This window comes from Pezoporus flaviventris, unplaced genomic scaffold (assembly GCF_033815535.1).
Source record: "Pezoporus flaviventris isolate CSIRO_AGI_PZ_B2104156 unplaced genomic scaffold, CSIRO_AGI_Pfla_v1 ptg000031l, whole genome shotgun sequence".
Classification (NCBI taxonomy): Eukaryota; Metazoa; Chordata; class Aves; order Psittaciformes; family Psittacidae; genus Pezoporus; species Pezoporus flaviventris.
Genome location: NW_026892579.1, coordinates 67419387 through 67436397, shown reverse-complemented (window position 1 = coordinate 67436397; position 17011 = coordinate 67419387). Strand labels below are relative to the sequence as shown.

The window sequence follows — 17011 nt, the reverse complement described above, 5'->3', positions numbered from 1 at the left end:
AAGAACAAGGATGACTGCAGCATGCCAAAAGAGCATGCTAAAGTAGGACAGGTTATGGGTTAGGACTTAAAGAAGTGGTATTTTGACACAGGCACAAGGTAGTTCAGAATCTGAATTTAAAACTAAAATACAAGCTAGCATTCAAAAAAGCTGTTGCTTTTCACAGGAGTCTTCACCTAAGAGGCACCCGTTACAGTTCATTTAATACCAGACTGTACTACAGCTGCTCACCATTTCAAACAAATCTACTCTGAATTAGGAAAACACATCGCTGTCACTTTAATGTCTTCTCCAAATCAAACACTCAGAAACAGACGCATTTCTAGAAATTCAAATACGATTGCATCCTATCCTTATAAAGGGAAAAACAAAGGTCAAGTGCAGATATTGGGTTTACAGCTTAAGCATGGTTTTAGTGTGTGTCTGAAACTGTGGATCTGGTACTGACATCAACAATAAAATGGAAGAAATTAATATCCTAGTAATTATTTTTTAATCCACAGAAGGCTGTGACAAATCTTATGTCCATTGTTAGTGTAAGAGAAGAAAAGTCTCAAGCAAAACTGGAGCCTACAGTGCTGTAAGAAAGGCTGAGAGCAACCAAACCAAAATGTGTCCTTCAGAAGGAGCTGTTGGCATTGCTTGTCTGGGCTATGCTTACACTGAATTTGGGATTTAATAAAAGAATAGAAAAAATAGACAACAGCACATACTGTCTCAACCTCAGACAGTGCACTTTAGGAATACAACAGCCTCATTTTCAGGCTATGATATTTCTATAGGTGGAAAGAATCTGTGTGTGTTTAACTTCTGAGACTGATCCTCCAGCTTTTCCGCAAGCAAAGCCTTTGCTGATTACACCTCAAGTTTGAATGCACAATGATCAGCACCAGGATGTGAGGAGCAGAAATCTAACACCATGTGTTAGCAAGGTTTTACACAACCAGTGGCAGTTTGCATATAAAAATAAAACAAGAATTGAAACATTGAAAAAAATAAGAGAAATCAGCGACAACTAAATTATTAATGTCCTAATTAAAACAACTGTCGTGGTTTAAACCCAGTCAGGTAACTCATTCACTCACTCCCCCCCTTCTTTCCCTCCCCATACTCCTGGAGGGACGGAGAGGAAAATCGAAAAGAATGCAACTCCCACGGGTTGAGATAAAAACAGTTTAGTAACTAAGGTATAACACAAATCACTGCTGCTACTACCAATAATAACAATGATAAAGGAAATAACAAGGGAAGAGAATACAACACCTCACCACCAACCAACCGATAACTCGGCCCCCCGGCCCGACCAAGCACCAACCGATACCTCCTCCAACCCCGCAGTCCCAGCCCTTCCGGCTAACTCCCAGTTACCTCCTGGGCATGACGTGCTGTGGTATGGAATACCTCTTTGGTCAGTTCGGGTCAGGTGTCCTGTCTCTGCTTCCTCCTGGCTTCCCCTCCTCCCTGGCAGAGCATGAGGCTCACAAAGTCTTAGGCCAAACCAAAACATTGCTATCAGCTCTGTTCCCAGGCCGAAAGTCGAAACACTGCACTGCACCAGCTACCAAGAAGGAGAAACATGACTGCTGCTGCTGAACCCAGGACAACAATGTATTTTGCTTTAAACATTATTAGAGATAATTTGTCCTCAAATTCCATTGCTCTTTTATTACAGCATGGGGGCTGGAACTAGACGATCTTAAGGGCCTTTCCATACCTAGCTATTCTATGATCTCAGAGTTACGGGCTCTGATTCCAGAGCTTTCAGTATCTCCTGAAGACAAAAGATGTTCCTTTGGCCACTCTTTATTCTGGCACTAAAGGCCTCACGTTCCTGTTTGACTGAAGTCAGGATATTTTTGTACATGGTAACATACTTTCTTACATGTGAATGTCTCTTTAACATAATACTTAAAGAGAATGAATAGTAAAGCAGCTTTCTGGAACATTCTAATAAGCATAATAGGTTTAAAATGAAATGAAGGGACAAAATAATACTCCTTAGATAGCCTTTGGATCAAGTTCTGTGGCACTGATCTAAAATAATAAGAAACAGTCCCAGAAGCAAGTAACAAGGCACTGAATGAATTTAGCACTTACAGGTGTAGAAAACCAAAGGAGAGGGTACTGTGCACTTTAGTATCTTAAAATGGCAGTCCAAGTCAAGATTTAAAAGCAGATTCAATAATCTTTATTCCTATCTATCCTGAAAAGTAAGAATATCTATTCTTGGTTTATCACTGCCACAAAGTTATGAAAAGTGGTTTCCAAGCATGAACACTGCTGTAACTTTTGGTAATACGAATTTATTGGAGAGGATTCTATTTGACCACAGTGCACACAGGGGCGCAAACCAGCTGAAAGCATACCTACCCTTGACCAACAAGTCCCAGTTGGTCTGCTAATACACTTTTTCCTCAGAAGACAAAGCAGGAGCAAACCAATTTTCACTGATTATCAGTCACTTCTCATGTACATGAAAAATATTACCCTGTGAAATGTTTTACTGTCTATAATGTAACACTCCTCAGGTGTGTGTGCTCGTCACAACCTGCTTGCTCAATTCCTGTCCGTATATATGCTCCTATGGACATCTCCTACTCTTCTTAAGGGCAGGAGTGAAGGCAGAACATTGCTCTGCTCCCATCCAATGGTCTTCATTATACAACAGCAAGTTCTCACACAAAGTCTAAACCTCTTTCCTCCCTTGTCCAACAACTGCCTCAGATCAAACCCTAAAGTAGGTGAAATGGTTACAAGAGCATCAGATGATACTTCATTATTCAAGCAATTCCTTCAGCTTAACCCTTCCCATATTCAATTCATATGCATCAGCCCACCTAACAAGTTATTTCCAAATTAACATGGCCCGCATTGCTCCTCCTCACTTAGCTACAACTTTTCTAATTCTAAAGAGAGAAGCCCTGATAAACTCGACATTGATCTTGGGGAATCCACATTTACCAAGCCGGCCATAAGGCGGTTTTAAGCTGCCTGCACCGAGGCCAGCGCACCGATTTCTGGCACTTCAGGCCTCAGCACAGACCTATGGAGACACAAGTACCAGACACACCCTCAGTCCCCACACAACACCCTCCCCCGGCACGGCTCTGACGAGCACATCAACACCACCCGCTCTCCTCCCCTCACCGCCGCCCGCCTCCTCCCCTCACGGCCGCGATGCACTGTGGGAGCTGCGGTCCCCCCGCCCCGCCGCGCCCAGCCCCGCCTACCACTCCCATGATGCCCCTCGGCCTGGACTGCGGCTCCCGGCAGCCCATGGCGCGGCTGGCGGCGGCGGGGCATGCTGGGACATGTAGTCCTGCCCCTTGGCCCGGGCCGGGGAAACCCCGTGCGTGCCGGCGCCGCGCTCTCTTGGAGCCGCCATTCCGGCAGGAAGCCGCGGGTGAGGCCTTGCTCCGCCGCCGCACGCGTGGCCGCGGGCCCCCCCTTTCCTGTCAGCCGCCCCTCACCGCCTCTCCCCCTTCTGCCCCGCCGCAGGTGCCGGCCTCGCCATGCAGATCTTCGTGAAGACCCTCACGGGGAAAACCATCACCCTCGAGGTGAGCCGCGGCGGCTCCTTAGCAGGGTTTGCCTTAGCCGAGGGAGGCCCCTCCGCATTCCGGCCCCGCCGTCGTCCTCGGGCCCTGCCCCGGGACGGGCCGGCCGGGGCATTTGTGGTGCGGGGTGCCCGGAGCAGCGCCTGCCCTGCCGCTGCCCGTGGTGGGGAGGCGAAATGGCCGTGACAGCATAGGCGGCGTGCTTGGAGCTCCTCGTGGCTCTGCTGCATCTCTGGGCTAACAACAAGGCAAAATGTGTTTTGAGTCCGTTGTTTCGTTTTCTTTTAATAGGTTGAGCCTTCTGATACAATAGAAAATGTCAAAGCTAAGATTCAGGATAAGGAAGGTAAGCTCAGGGTGCACTTACTGTTCTCGGTTTGGTTGATGTGTATCGTATGCATGTGTAATCATCTGCAGCAAGCTCATACATTACTCTGAATGTCCTAGACTGTACTCTTCACCTAATCTTGATCCATGTCCCCATCAGGCATTCCTCCTGACCAGCAGCGACTGATCTTTGCTGGAAAGCAGCTTGAAGATGGACGCACGCTGTCTGACTACAACATCCAAAAAGTGAGTGGGAGAGTCTGCACAGAGCATTGTAGAACCTACAAGCTGGCACTGTGGGAGCAGACTGGCCTTTGAAGCGGAACCTAAGAAATGTTGCAGATAGATTTAACCAAATCAGTTGATTTAGGGTTGGGTGGCACTTCTGACTGGGGAAGTGTAAAGATTCTGCTTCCAGCGTCTCCCTTCTGTTAGCCTGGGCATATGGCACACGGGGATGAGCTGTGTTAGGGGGCTGATGTGAAAAGTCCTGCTCACTTCTGCCAGATTAACCCGACAGGGCAGTGAGCACCACTGGGAAGGAGGAGCTACAAAAAGCTGTCAGTTTGGTGTAGTTATATCAGGAAATGATTCTGCAATTCCAGTTAGAATTGAGAATATAGGCACAGCAATTGAACCTTCTGGGGTTTGGGATGCAGGAGCCACTGTTCTCTGGAGCCTGTATATTGAATAATGCTTTTGGAGCTCTTGTAGATAAAAGCCTGCTTAAATGCGTTTTTAATCTATTTCATGTGCTTTCCAAACAGGAGTCAACTCTTCACCTTGTGCTGAGACTTCGTGGTGGTGCCAAGAAAAGGAAGAAGAAGTCTTACACAACCCCCAAGAAGAACAAGCATAAGAGAAAGAAGGTTAAGCTTGCAGTGCTGAAGTACTACAAGGTATGTAGAACTAACTCTTCTCACCAGGAAGGACACGAAGCCTGTAACTAGTCTGTGGGTAGCCTGGTGTATTTAAAGTCCTTCTATTTGCACGCATCCCACCTGTTAAATAGAAAAGAAACTAACTGTTGCAACTGGGCACTTCTGAACTTTGCTTCAAGAAGTTTGATGTACTGTCACAAAAACTACTTTGCTAAAAAAAAAACCCAACTCAAATTTATCATTGGTGCTAAAAGGTGGTGAGTGCATTTATGAGATGTTGCTTCTTTGCCCTCCCATATGAAGACAGGCTTAGAAAATTGGGGTTGTTGAAGAGAAGCTGTGTGGAGACCTCAGCACAGCCTTCTAGTATCTGAAGGGGACCTATGGGGGTCTCTTCATCAGGGAATCGGGGACTATAGTTATAGGACAAGGAGTGATGAGTTTAAACTTAAATCGGGGAGATTTAGGTTAGATATAAGGACGAAGCTCTTCAGTTTGAGGGCAGTAAGGTACTGGAACAGATTGCCCAAGAACTTGTGAATGCTCCATCCCTGGCAGCTTTCAAGGCCAGGCTGGATGGGGCTTGGAGCATCCTACTCTTGTGGAAAGCGTCCATGCCTGTGGCAGGGGGTTGGAACTCTGGATGATCTTATGGTCCCTTCCAACACAAACCATTCTGATTCCATGATTCCCAGGTGGATGAGAACGGCAAGATCAGCCGTCTGCGCCGGGAGTGCCCCTCTGAGGAGTGTGGAGCCGGAGTCTTCATGGCAAGTCACTTTGACAGACATTACTGTGGCAAGTGCTGTCTGACGTACTGCTTCAATAAACCAGAAGACAAGTAAATGTACTAGACAATAAAAATCTGAACTTCTGTACGGTTTAAGTAGTTACTTTTGGTTCCTGTGGTACTGTATTTCCTCTGATAAGTGAGGAAAGGCTTTGAAACTTTAGATGCTGAGTGTCAGCTAGGATGGAATAGTTTGTTTCTAGATTGAAGCAGCAGCTTCTTTAAGGAGTGGCCTTGGTTATGTCTCCTTGAAAGGGGATAACTAGTAGCAATGGCAGAGGGAAAAAAATGATACTGGCTAACTTTGGAAATGGTCTCTTTAAACATGAAAGGAGTAAACTGTACATGTAATCTGGAAAAACAGAGATCTGAAGTTATGTCTACAGTGCTCAATGTTAGAGAGAAGGGTAGTAGAGTCCGACTACGTACTGAGGAATTTTATCACAGCACTGAGGAGGGGGAGAAAGAAGATGGTCTGGCTATTTGGAACCAATAGACATCGTAAATAGAGGGTGATGGTTTCAATGCCTTAGCTGCTTGCTATCAATTGTTACAGTTTATCTCATGTTCCAGTGAGGTAAGGTGGCTGCTGACATTTAAAAGCACAACATTGTTACATAAACATCAGAGAGGAAGAAGCTCATGTGCATCTTTGAAAGTCCATTTAATGTTAAGAGTTGAAGGCCAGCCAGGAACAATACATGTCCTTTAGTGTTAATGCCTTTTAAAATCCTGGATCCCAGGAAGTTGTCTGTGGAACTTCTTTTTCCTCATAACAAATAATTTCATCTCCAATAATGAATTCTATATTCTTGTCCAAACTCAATCCACAATCCATGCCTGCTTTTATTACCTGGACATCATCTTTAAGATGCTTCAGTGATGATAAAGATCCTACAAAGACAAAAGCGCATTAAAGAGAGTCACCAATATCAGAGGGGGTGTTTTGGTTTGCCCTTCTGTTGTGAATATGGCATGTACATTTTGCACTAACTTCACAGGGCTCCAGCAGCGCTTGGACACAATTCCTGTTTTGTGGCAATGCCACTTACCTTTCCAAATAACATCCCTCTTGCGGATTAACTTGAACTTCATTTTCTTGTCCAGCAGCCCCTTCTGTACCCTGCATCCAGCAACTGGAACTTTGTTTTTTCCTACTGTTACAGAGAAGATGTTGAGAACAGAAGCTTCCCCTGAAAGGAAAAAGTTGTATGAGGGAGATGAGAACAGCAAACTGGCAATGAGCAGAAGCAAGCTCCACTCTTCCACTGACCAAGCTTTATAACAGATATAGGACAATATGAAATACTTGATTCAATAGGAACACTGCATTGGAGAATAAACCTTAGGCCACATTAGGGAGCAAGAATTTCTCAGCCCGTGAAAACTCACCTATTGTGTTCTCCACCACGGAGGGGGGCAGCCTGCTATTCAACTCCTCTTTCAAGTCATCAACAAGTTTGTAGATGATATTGTGAAGTTTAATTTTTATTCCCTTTTTAGTAGCCAGCTGTTTAATGCTTTCATTGGCTTTCACGCTGAATCCAAATATAACACCTGGTAAATAAAACAATCAGCAAGCCGTGACTACAGGGGATCACGCTTTAACCAATAAATATTCTGTAACATTGCATTTGCAATGACAGGGTAGAATTAGTGGTTAGCAAAACAAAAACCAGCATTTTACTACTTCCCTTTTAAGGAGAGACCATTTACTTCTACCACTATTGCACATGGACTGCTACTAACCTTGAATCAAAGCTAATGGCTAAAAAAGCCTTAAGAGAACATTTGCCTATGACAGAACTGGATGTATCAAAGCAGAAACTACTGCTTACAACTCACCCAAGCTCATGTGAAGGATAAGGACCTCCCATTCTGGGGCTGGAAAAACAGCTTGGTTGTCAAATCAAGTTGGAAGTGAGCTTCTAAATCATTCTTGTCTATCTGTGGACTATCACAGGTGCAATGACCCTACAGCAGGCAAGCATTAGGGAGTATATATGGGAACAACTACCAACACTGTCTTTCCAATTACCTCCCTGAGCAAAAGGGAATTCTTTTGTAACCAACTTTTCCAGCTTTGCCCTGTTTGAGCATCATAAAAACCTGAGTGAAGAGTCAGAGTTTAACCTTAACAAGTCAACTTGCCAAAAGTCCTTCTGGTTTGTGGTATTTCTAGTCTCCCCTCCCTGCACTGTCTGATGTTAAAGGAAACATTTTTAAGATACAAGTTTACCTTACTGATGCTGGTAATTATTATTGAGAGAACAAAACCAGAATGAGTCCTACCCATTTCAATAAAGAGCTGGTGCTAATTGTAAATCCATTTTTAAACACGCACCATTAAATGCTTCAGCAAGACTTATATCAGTTTCACTGATATCTCCCATTCCAAAGTGAATGATCTCCAATTTACATTCACTGTCAGCATCGTAGCTGTCCAGAATGTTCAGAATAGCTTCAACAGATCCATCCACGTCGCCTGTGTGTATAAACAGAAGCACTGCTCACTTTGTACACATCAGAGAAACACTGAAGTAGAACTTCTGCTAAAACTAGCACTTGGCAACTCCACACTATGCAACAGGAAATCTTTTGACATCTATCATTCTTACTGTATTTTCAGCAGAATGTTAAAACACATCTAACAAATTTATTAATTCCAAAAATTAATTCAATAAATACAGTAGGATAGAGGATCTACATCTGCAGTCATTTTCAGGTCAGGTTTGCGTGGTTTATCAGCTACTATTGTCACTGTGTATCACTAAATGTGAGGTCAAACCAAGTTCTCCCTGTCCCACTTTAACTAATACATAATTGTTCTTGTCCTCCATTTTGCTGATGCGGTACTACTGCTCATATAGCTTGTACTTAATTCTTTTAATATACATATTTTTAATATATATTTATATCTAGAGACACTTATATGGGTTTTACTCAGGAGTTTCTGGGTAAGGGGTTCAGGCTTGTAATTTTCCTGTTTCTCTGTACCTGCTGTACCATTCTTCTGACCACTGGGTGTTTTTGGATGCCTGCCCTCTGAATGAGAGGTTCAGTAACCTGTTCAGGTTTGCACTGATCAAACTGCTGGTAACAGAATGTTCTTACTAGTTCAGTGCTACGCTTCAAACTGAGCATTTGAGAAACGCAGAACTAATGTTTAAACAGAATGGAGCAGCACCTTTAACAATTACCGAAAGCACGTTTTTGTCCATCTCTGTTTTCTCTTTAGGCTTTAAAAACATGACGTGCTTGTTCTCCTTGTACAGCACTGCCTTCCTCTGCCTCCAGGTCAGATGGGCTAGCTGCTGGTGCTTCTTCTGATATTCCATCCTGTGCTCCTTTTGCTTTGCCTCAATAACTTCCACATCCTTTTTCAGCTTCTCCTGTTGTTCAACATAGGTTCTCCAAGCCACAACTTCATGCGCCCTTTGCTGGGCAGGAAGACAGAAACATTATCTTTCACAGCACTGCACCAGAAAACTCTACAGTAATGCAGCTTCAGCATTTTGCATCTTCTCTACAGGCTCACTCATTTACTTTCACATTTAACAGCAGATTTTGCTGCAAGTATGGCAGAGAATGAGCACAATAGCTTCTTTCTCGGGTTACAACATGACTCAGGGCTTATTCTTACGATAAATCTGCGCTGCAGAAAAGAATTATTGTTCATTATTCCATGTGGTGTTTGGCCAGCTCTCACCGCACCTATTTCAAGCTGTACTTTATGCATGTTCTTAACAGAAACTAGTTCTCTCATTCTAAAATTAAAACAGATATAATTAAGCAGTGGATTGTTCCTCTGGTAGGATGATAGTAAGATCATATAAAAGTCTTCTGTGCCTTTAGGAAGGGAACACAGAACATATCCTGGATATTCCTCTTTCAGAGCACCTAGTTCGGGTCTCAATACCCATGCTCATCCTTCATCTTTCACCAAATTATCCAGGTTATTTACAATGAAAGCTATCACCTGTTTCTCACTCAGCTCCTTCCCCTCCACCTCACTGCAGTGTGAGTTTTCCATTAAAGAGGTCTTTCTGTACCTCAGATTCTACTTCAAGGACCTCATCTCCTGCTGAAGGGACATCCTTCCAGCCCACGATTTCCACTGGGATGCCTGGAGACGCTGCATCTACAGCTTTGCCATTCTCATCAAACATGACACGCACTTTTGCCCATGTCTTCCCAGCAACCAGAACACAGCCTTTTCGCAGAGTTCCTCTTTGGATGATGGCTGTGGTAACTGGACTAGTGAAGAGCAGAGGAGAGAAACAGGCAAAATTAAAGTGACTCTTCTTCCGGTTTTTTTGCAGTTAGCTTTAGTAAGAAAACACATTTAACACATTAAGTGTTAACTTTCTAGAATTCAGTTCATTTTTAGAGGGCAAAACACACCTTGTGACCAGAGAATCTGCAAAGGAACAACAATATTTAAAAGAGCACAATGTCATGTTACACATAATTCACCAAAAATTATGTATGTATTATGAATATTAAACTTCATCATCCCTAATTTTAATGAAACTTTAAAAAATTGCATCTGTTGTAGCATTTTAAGCTATTTTATATTCCAGTATCTGAAGGGGGCCTATAGGGATGCTGGGGAGGGACTCTTCATTAGGGACTGTAGTGACAGGACAAGGGGTAATGGGTTCAAACTTAAACAGGGGAAGTTTAGATTGGAGATAAGGAGGAAATTCTTTCCTGTGAGGGTGGTGAGGCACTGGAATGGGTTGCCCAGGGAGGTTCTGAATGCTCCATCCCTGGCAGTGTTCAAAGCCAGGTTGAATGAAGCCTTGGATGGCATGGTTCAGTGTGAGGTGTCCCTGCCCATGGCAGGGGGGTTGGAACTAGATGATCTTAAGGTCCTTTCCAACCCTAACTTTTCTATGATTCTATTTCCTGTGCTTGCAGGATTTAACTTCAGTGAGATGATGAGTTTTGCCCTATCACTTTATAACTTCTTTTTCTGCCTCTCATGCTGTACAATAACAGTTCAATGCTTCAGTCACAAACACTGCAAAGAAACTGTTACAGTTTAACAACAACAGAAAGTTCAATGTTAAACATAAATCCTCAGGGACAAACCAGCTGAACAGTATCTCTGCGCTGTTACAAGCTGCTTCATGAAAGCTGAAAAAGCAGCAGGTTACTTACCCCTTCCCTTTGTCTTTGCGAGACTCTATTACAGTCCCCTCTACCAGACCTGTGGCATCTGCCTTCAGCTCTAACATCTCTGCTAAAGCAACAGTTGCTTCTGCTAAAACCATCAAGTTTTCACCCTGTATAAAACCATATACAAACAAATATATATAGTAATTATAAAACTTGCAATAATTTGCTACAAGTGTGTTAGGAATGCACATTGAAAAACAAAGCCAAAACACAACCAAACAACCCCCAAAAACCCCAACTAGCCAAACCACCCAAACTGAAACTTGATGACAGCTACCACCCAGTCAGGACTCCAGGACACCATAGAGACAAAACTGTTGGTCTGTTTTCTTCTCTTTTCCCCCCAATTTGTTCTAATTACATTTTGGTTTTGAGAACAGATAACACGAGCCAGCTGTCAGTCAGCAGATCCAGATCTACATGAATCAGGGCAACAATGTGTGCTACAGAAGTGAATGAAGAAACCATTTTTATGTATGGCTATTTTAAAGTCTAAGGACATGGCTTCAAAAGGTCTTGAACTTGCCTGAAAACTTAGAAAATTCCTTGGGATACATTTGGAAAGCCAGCAATAAGGATGCTGCTGCAATAAGATGCTGCAGCAGTTTGGACAAAGCTGCTCTGTCCACCACAAAACTAAAGTCCTGATTTTACTTGAGTTTTCACTTTCTAGCTCTCAGTTGTTTGCCAGGATGATGGTAAATCCTGTAAGACCACTACAGAACTACATTCCTATGATAAGGCAAGTGTCAGGAAAATACTCATTCACCCTTGTCTGAATTTTCCTCTTCCTGCATAGCATCATCAACAACCTTGATTCTGATTTCACACAGTGAGCAAATATATGAGGAAACAGCAATTAGCATTAACCTGAAAAAATAACCAGAAGAAAACTGATATATTATTGCTGACTGAAGGTCTGAGCTTCAATGTATGACAGGAGGATGTTTTAAATGATTCTGGTGAGAGCCAGCAGCACTTAGCTCATAGTAAGGGGTGAAATACCAGGACGATTAGCATTTTGTTTTCCAGCTGACAAATAAAAATGCAGCTGCATGCACCCATGAACACCATCATTCTTTCCACCAAAACTTTACCTTGAGTGCAGAAATATTTACAGCTTGAACATCACCTCCAAACTCTTCACAGACCACATCATAGGCCAGCAATTCCTTCTTTACTCTTTCAGGATCAGCTTCAGGTTTGTCACATTTATTAATGGCGAGGATAAGAGGAACTAAAAGGAGAACAAACTCTTTATCAAGCTAACCATATATTTTTGCTAGTAACACAACTGCAACAAAAGGTTAGAGCAGGTTATGGCCACTCAGAGCACATGACCTCACTTTGTGCCTATTCCCTGAGTAGGCATTGAGATCTGAACTACCACGAGTAAGCTGGAGGAGTTATCTTACTCTGGAAGAGGAAAACCAGCCCCAATAACCTCCACAGACACACCCTATAAGGGGGTTCTCACAAACATGCAAGTCCTGCAAAACCCTTAGTATTTTAATATCTTTATGTATTACTGCAACATTCAGTACATTTTCAAACACCTTCCCGAGGGAGAAGGAAGGGGACTGCAACAGTTATTTCCCAAGTGTGTGGATTCCAGTCCAAGGAGCTTCTTTTGAGAAGTAAATAAACGTTTGCAAAGTATTAACTGTTTGATCTGCACAGTAACATACACCTTGTACATTTACTTTGAGTACTGGACTTGCCACTCCAAAGTGTAATATTAACAAGGTGAACACCTTACCTCCTGCATTTTTAGCATGCTGAATGGATTCTATAGTTTGTTGCATTACTCCATCTTCTGCTGCTATGACCAGTATGACGATGTCAGTAACATGGGTACCTCTTGCTCTCATGGCTGAAAACGCTGCATGTCCAGGAGTATCCAGAAAAGTTATCTTTTCCCCAGAAGGCAAATGCACTGTGAACAAATGGATATGGTACATTTAAAATCAGCATTTCTCAGAACCTTATTTGACCTACTGTAAATCAAGTATCACTCTTTTAAGAACTCTTTTTAATAGTAATGACATATTTGAGGCAAATGGATAACTATTGGCATGGAGTGAAACCTGCTTTTAAATCCTCAGGGAGGAAAAAGTGTCCTGGAATCTTCAATAATTCAAAGTAGAATCATAGTAGAATCAAAATTTGTGTTGGAAGGGACCATAAAGCTCATTCCGTTCCAACCTCCTCCCACCAGAAGGGACACCTTCCACTATAGCAGGTTGCTCCAAGCCCCGTCCAACCTGTCCTTGAACACTTAAGTCTAATATCAGCTGTGCAGACAATCCACTTCTAAGTTCCATCCACACAGTTATGACAGTTTTCACAATTGATGATTTCCTTTTTCACTGCTTACATATACACTGTTTACGTTGCCAGATTTTTCCCCACTGAACTGGCAGAAAGTCAGCCCGCGATGCGAGATGGAGAGTAAGCTGGTTTCTACACAAGCATGTAGACATGAGTCATACCAAGGAAAGCACCAATGTGCTGGGTGATGCCTCCTGCTTCCATTGCTGCCACCTGAGTTTTTCGCAGGCTGTCAAGCAAGGTTGTTTTCCCATGATCTACGTGGCCCAAGATGGTAACAACAGGGGGTCTGGGGGTTAGTACTGCTGGGTCTGCAGGAGGCCTACAATTACAGCAATGAGGTGGTTTGTAAATACCAAAGAAGTTCATTGAGTGATATTGCACACCCACTATGGCTAAGGAAGAGCCATTTACCAGAACTCAGTGATGAATGGGTGAGGCTCCCCACTGAGATCACAACTCCCAGCTATACCCCCCAGTTAGCTCTGTTAGTATTCAGTCTTACTGCAGCAATTCCGTAAGGCAAAGAATTGGCTTTTCCCCAGGAAACAGCACAGAAAAACCTCACCTAAACAAAATCGAATCCGAGTATCAACTTTATGGCCAAAGAAATCAAAACAGTAAAACTTCCCTATTAAATATTACCAGATCATGACTGTATCAGATATTACCAACATATCATCAGAACAAAGGAAATACAGTGTACAAAAAACACCTGCAGGAGCAAGTAGGATAAAAAGAACCAAAAAGAGCAGTTCACAACTTGCCTCTTGACAGCATCTGTGTTTTCTCTTTCTTTTTCCTCTTTCAGTTTTGCCGATTTATACTTCATTCCTGATTTTTTAACAATCATCTTGATATGGTCTTCATACAAGATGGAATCTGGTTCTAGTGAATCAAGGTCAATGTCTGTGTACAGCAGCGCTTCATAAATATGATCTATAAAAAGATAAAGACATTTAACAATTATATCCACAAACACACGTGGGACAAAAACATCCCACTTCATACAATTTAAGACTTTTTCATTAGTCGTTTATATCATGCTAATAAATTTCATTTACAAAGCATTTTGCCTTTAGCGTGATCTGCAAGTCCCTGTTATGCTACAGACTTGCAGAGGAGAACTTGACTGAAAAGCATCTACTGAAAATGACTGTCTTATTAGATGCTGCAATCTTATTTTTCACTCAGATTTTCAGAGCTTGCTTTTCCATTAACCCCTAAGAAGGAAACAACTAAAACTCACCTAAACCTTTGGCATGGGTGCAATTTACCTTGCTAAGGGAGGGATTAGCAACCACTGACTAATGCCATCATAGACATCCTTCCCTTTGGCACTCTTGAAAGTGGCATGACAGATTTTAACTGCTGTGTTTCATCTGATCTCAAACAACAGAGCAGGGTCTCACCTATGTCTTTACCCATAGCTCGTGCAAGTTCCTCAACAGTCATCTTCTGCTTTATCTCCACTTCACCTTTTGTTAGCAGTACTTTCTTTTTCTTCTTTTTTGTCTCCTACATGGAATTAGACACATATATAGGAACACACAGCTGGCATAAAGTAAGAAATAATAAAAACAATATTAAAAAGACAATTATGTAAATCACTGATGTAAAAAAATCAAGCCACATGATGTAAATATGTATTTTTACTATGATAGTAATGAACTACGATAAACGAATGACTTAACACACCATGGTGAATATTTACATGAATATCCTGTAGTACAGGATACTACATTTAATCTTTTTCATTCTGAATATTTCAAAACCAGGGGAAAAATTAACAAAATAATTTTAATTTCTGTTTGTAATAACTAACTTCCTTCTGCCTCTGCAGGATTCATGATGCTGCTGGTATAAGCACTTTAGCATTTGAGAGGAAGTCACAGTGTAGTCATATATTAAGTACATTCTGTCTTATACATTTATAAAAGCTCCTCTATATTCATTAATAAAGCTCTTCTTTCTGTAATTAAAACCTTCAAACTGAGCTCTTGCACTTTCCACATAAACCCAGAGATCACTGGATGTTGTTAGTCACCTCCTTTGTAGCTAGATGTCTGCGCTGCGATAAGGCGATACTGATTGATTTGTCTTCTTGCCAGAAGTGTGGATACAGAAGGACAGATCCCACGGGATGTGCAGATGACTGCACAGGCTTCCATTGTGCCCTGGAAACTTTTCTGTAGGACAGAGTCCGCAGCTGCCGACAAGCACCACGTAACTGCAACAGATTCTCAAACTTCAGTATCAACCCCCGATTCATTTCCTCACTGCAAATACAAAGGACACATTGAAATCAAACTCAAAGCTGAAAGATACTCTTCCCTGTGATAATACAGGCAGGAACACAAGGCACGAGTGTTGGGTTTCAAAACAGGCCTTTTAATGCTGAAAAAGTTGATCTGTTCAGTAACTGCTCCAGTTTTTTCAGTTCCCTTCAGTGCTTCACTTCCCTCCACTATTCCACTGTGGACACACAGATCTACTAATATTGCCACAGCTTACAAATCTTACGCCTTCCTCCACTGATCTTTAATATAAACTATTACATTTTGGGTTGACATTACCTAGAAAAAAAGAGACATTTGCATGCCTTGTTCTATACCAGTAGTACCCAGGTGCAACAAACCTCTCTGTAAGCCACATCTGCAGTATGCTTCTTACAAGAGCGTAACAACCACTACAACTCTGTAGCTCTGTAGGAACAAAAGTGCTGTCACATGGACAAAGATGTCCTTTGAGGCTAAGCCCTGCCTCGGCAACTAAGCTTTCCAAGATGCTTCTGTCAGATCATCCCACCTCTTGTTTTACCCATCTTAACGTTGGCTTGGGTCATTTTGTGAACTACCCTATACAACAGTCTCCTATTTGAACTTCTTTTCCTGTTCAGAGCTATTTAAGTCCCTGTGCTCAGCGATGCCATGCTCTGCACCCTCTATCTCTTCCCTCAGAGGTGGCTTTGTATGGTCTTCCAAGCAGCTCCGAATGAGTGAAATGCTATCGGGTCCTCCCAAAACAACTGCAGTCACTTCATCAACCCTCCTGTATCCAGATACCTGCAGAAGTGAGAAGATGACAACTAACCAACAAAAACCGACCAAACCGAACTGCTTGGGTGGGTTTTTTCTCCCTAATGAGAACTTTAAAGGGACAGAACCGGTAAAGCCAAGGAACACCACAAGACTGCATACACAGAAAACTAACACAAGCTCGGGATGAGACAGGAGAAGCTCACGGAGCAGAACCCCACGGGAGGTTGCTAACAGCAAGGAAACCACTCCCGGCTCTCAGGGTCAGCAGTGCCGGGACGGGCGCTGTCCGACAGCAGCTCCGCTCATCGGTTTGGCTGGCACTGCACAGAAGCCACCCGGCTCCTCAGACCCTGAGGGCAAGGCGCGAGCAGCCGCCTCACAACACCCTCACCCCGCTGCCAGGGGGACGGCACCGCAGACCCGGCAGCTGCAGCCTTCCCCGCAGTCACGGCCCCCCTCATCCCCTTCCCCTGGGCTCCGGCCCCGGGGCCAGCCCGCACCCCATCCCGCCAGGGGAGCCCCCAGAACCACCCTCCCCTCCTCACCCCACTGCAGGACGCCGGCCTCAGCCGCTCTACTGCGCAGGCGCCCGGCGGCGCGACGGTTTTTGCGCATGCGCAGAGGCGACTGCCGGTGCGCGGTGCCTCTCCTCAGGGAAGGCGGGAAAACGCCTGACAGGACGGAGGGAAGTGTGGCGTTGTTGGGAAGGCTGGATGGTGTTTGAGGTGTTTCCGCGTCCTGCGGCTCTGTATTTACATACACACACGCATGCTTAAATTTGGGGTTCTTCTGCCTGGGGGGAGATGTTATTTTTTCTTTGCAATGTCCAACAACAGGAGAGGGACGTGGAGCTGATGGAGCAAGCCCAGAGGAGGCCACAGAGCTACTGGAGCAGCTCTG

The 17011-nt window shown here is 43.5% G+C and overlaps 2 protein-coding genes across 3 annotated transcripts; one reads left to right on the top strand and one right to left on the bottom strand.

Moving 5' to 3' along the window:
• The first annotated feature begins 3441 nt into the window (after positions 1 to 3441).
• RPS27A (ribosomal protein S27a) lies at positions 3442 to 5639 on the top strand. Its single transcript, XM_061461665.1, has 5 exons — positions 3442 to 3560; positions 3849 to 3903; positions 4045 to 4130; positions 4652 to 4783; positions 5461 to 5639. Exons 1-5 carry the CDS (start codon positions 3513 to 3515, stop codon positions 5608 to 5610), a joined length of 471 nt encoding a protein of 156 aa, XP_061317649.1. The 5' UTR covers positions 3442 to 3512; the 3' UTR covers positions 5611 to 5639.
• A 559-nt stretch (positions 5640 to 6198) lies between these two features.
• Positions 6199 to 15649, bottom strand: MTIF2 (mitochondrial translational initiation factor 2). Of its 2 annotated transcripts, none has more exons than XM_061461663.1 (13): positions 15118 to 15649; positions 14483 to 14588; positions 13838 to 14009; positions 13232 to 13392; positions 12499 to 12675; positions 11837 to 11976; positions 10722 to 10846; positions 9608 to 9812; positions 8743 to 8995; positions 7900 to 8040; positions 6948 to 7112; positions 6608 to 6748; positions 6199 to 6449 (listed from the first exon to the last, which is right to left on the bottom strand). In XM_061461663.1, exons 1-13 carry the CDS (start codon positions 15340 to 15342, stop codon positions 6280 to 6282), a joined length of 2181 nt encoding a protein of 726 aa, XP_061317647.1. In that variant the 5' UTR covers positions 15343 to 15649; the 3' UTR covers positions 6199 to 6279. The 2 variants fall into 2 exon arrangements, with proteins under 2 accessions (XP_061317647.1, XP_061317648.1); XM_061461664.1 differs by having other exon boundaries at positions 14483 to 14624; positions 15118 to 15246.
• Between the last annotated feature and the right edge of the window lie 1362 nt (positions 15650 to 17011).

What these genes read in the sequence shown, in the direction of transcription:
- MTIF2 (XM_061461663.1), bottom strand. Translation starts at nt 15,342, where the DNA reads ATGAATCGGGGGTTGATACTGAAGTTTGAGAATCTGTTGCAGTTACGT. An exon ending in TAAATATTTCTGCACTCAAG is followed by an intron (nt 10,847 to 11,836) that starts GTAAAGTTTTGG and finishes GGTTTTATACAG; the next exon opens with GGTGAAAACTTGATGGTTTT. An exon ending in TCTTGCTGAAGCATTTAATG is followed by an intron (nt 7,113 to 7,899) that starts GTGCGTGTTTAA and finishes TTTATTTACCAG; the next exon opens with GTGTTATATTTGGATTCAGC.
- RPS27A (XM_061461665.1), top strand. Translation starts at nt 3,513, where the DNA reads ATGCAGATCTTCGTGAAGACCCTCACGGGGAAAACCATCACCCTCGAG. An exon ending in TAAGATTCAGGATAAGGAAG is followed by an intron (nt 3,904 to 4,044) that starts GTAAGCTCAGGG and finishes TGTCCCCATCAG; the next exon opens with GCATTCCTCCTGACCAGCAG. An exon ending in CTGACTACAACATCCAAAAA is followed by an intron (nt 4,131 to 4,651) that starts GTGAGTGGGAGA and finishes CTTTCCAAACAG; the next exon opens with GAGTCAACTCTTCACCTTGT.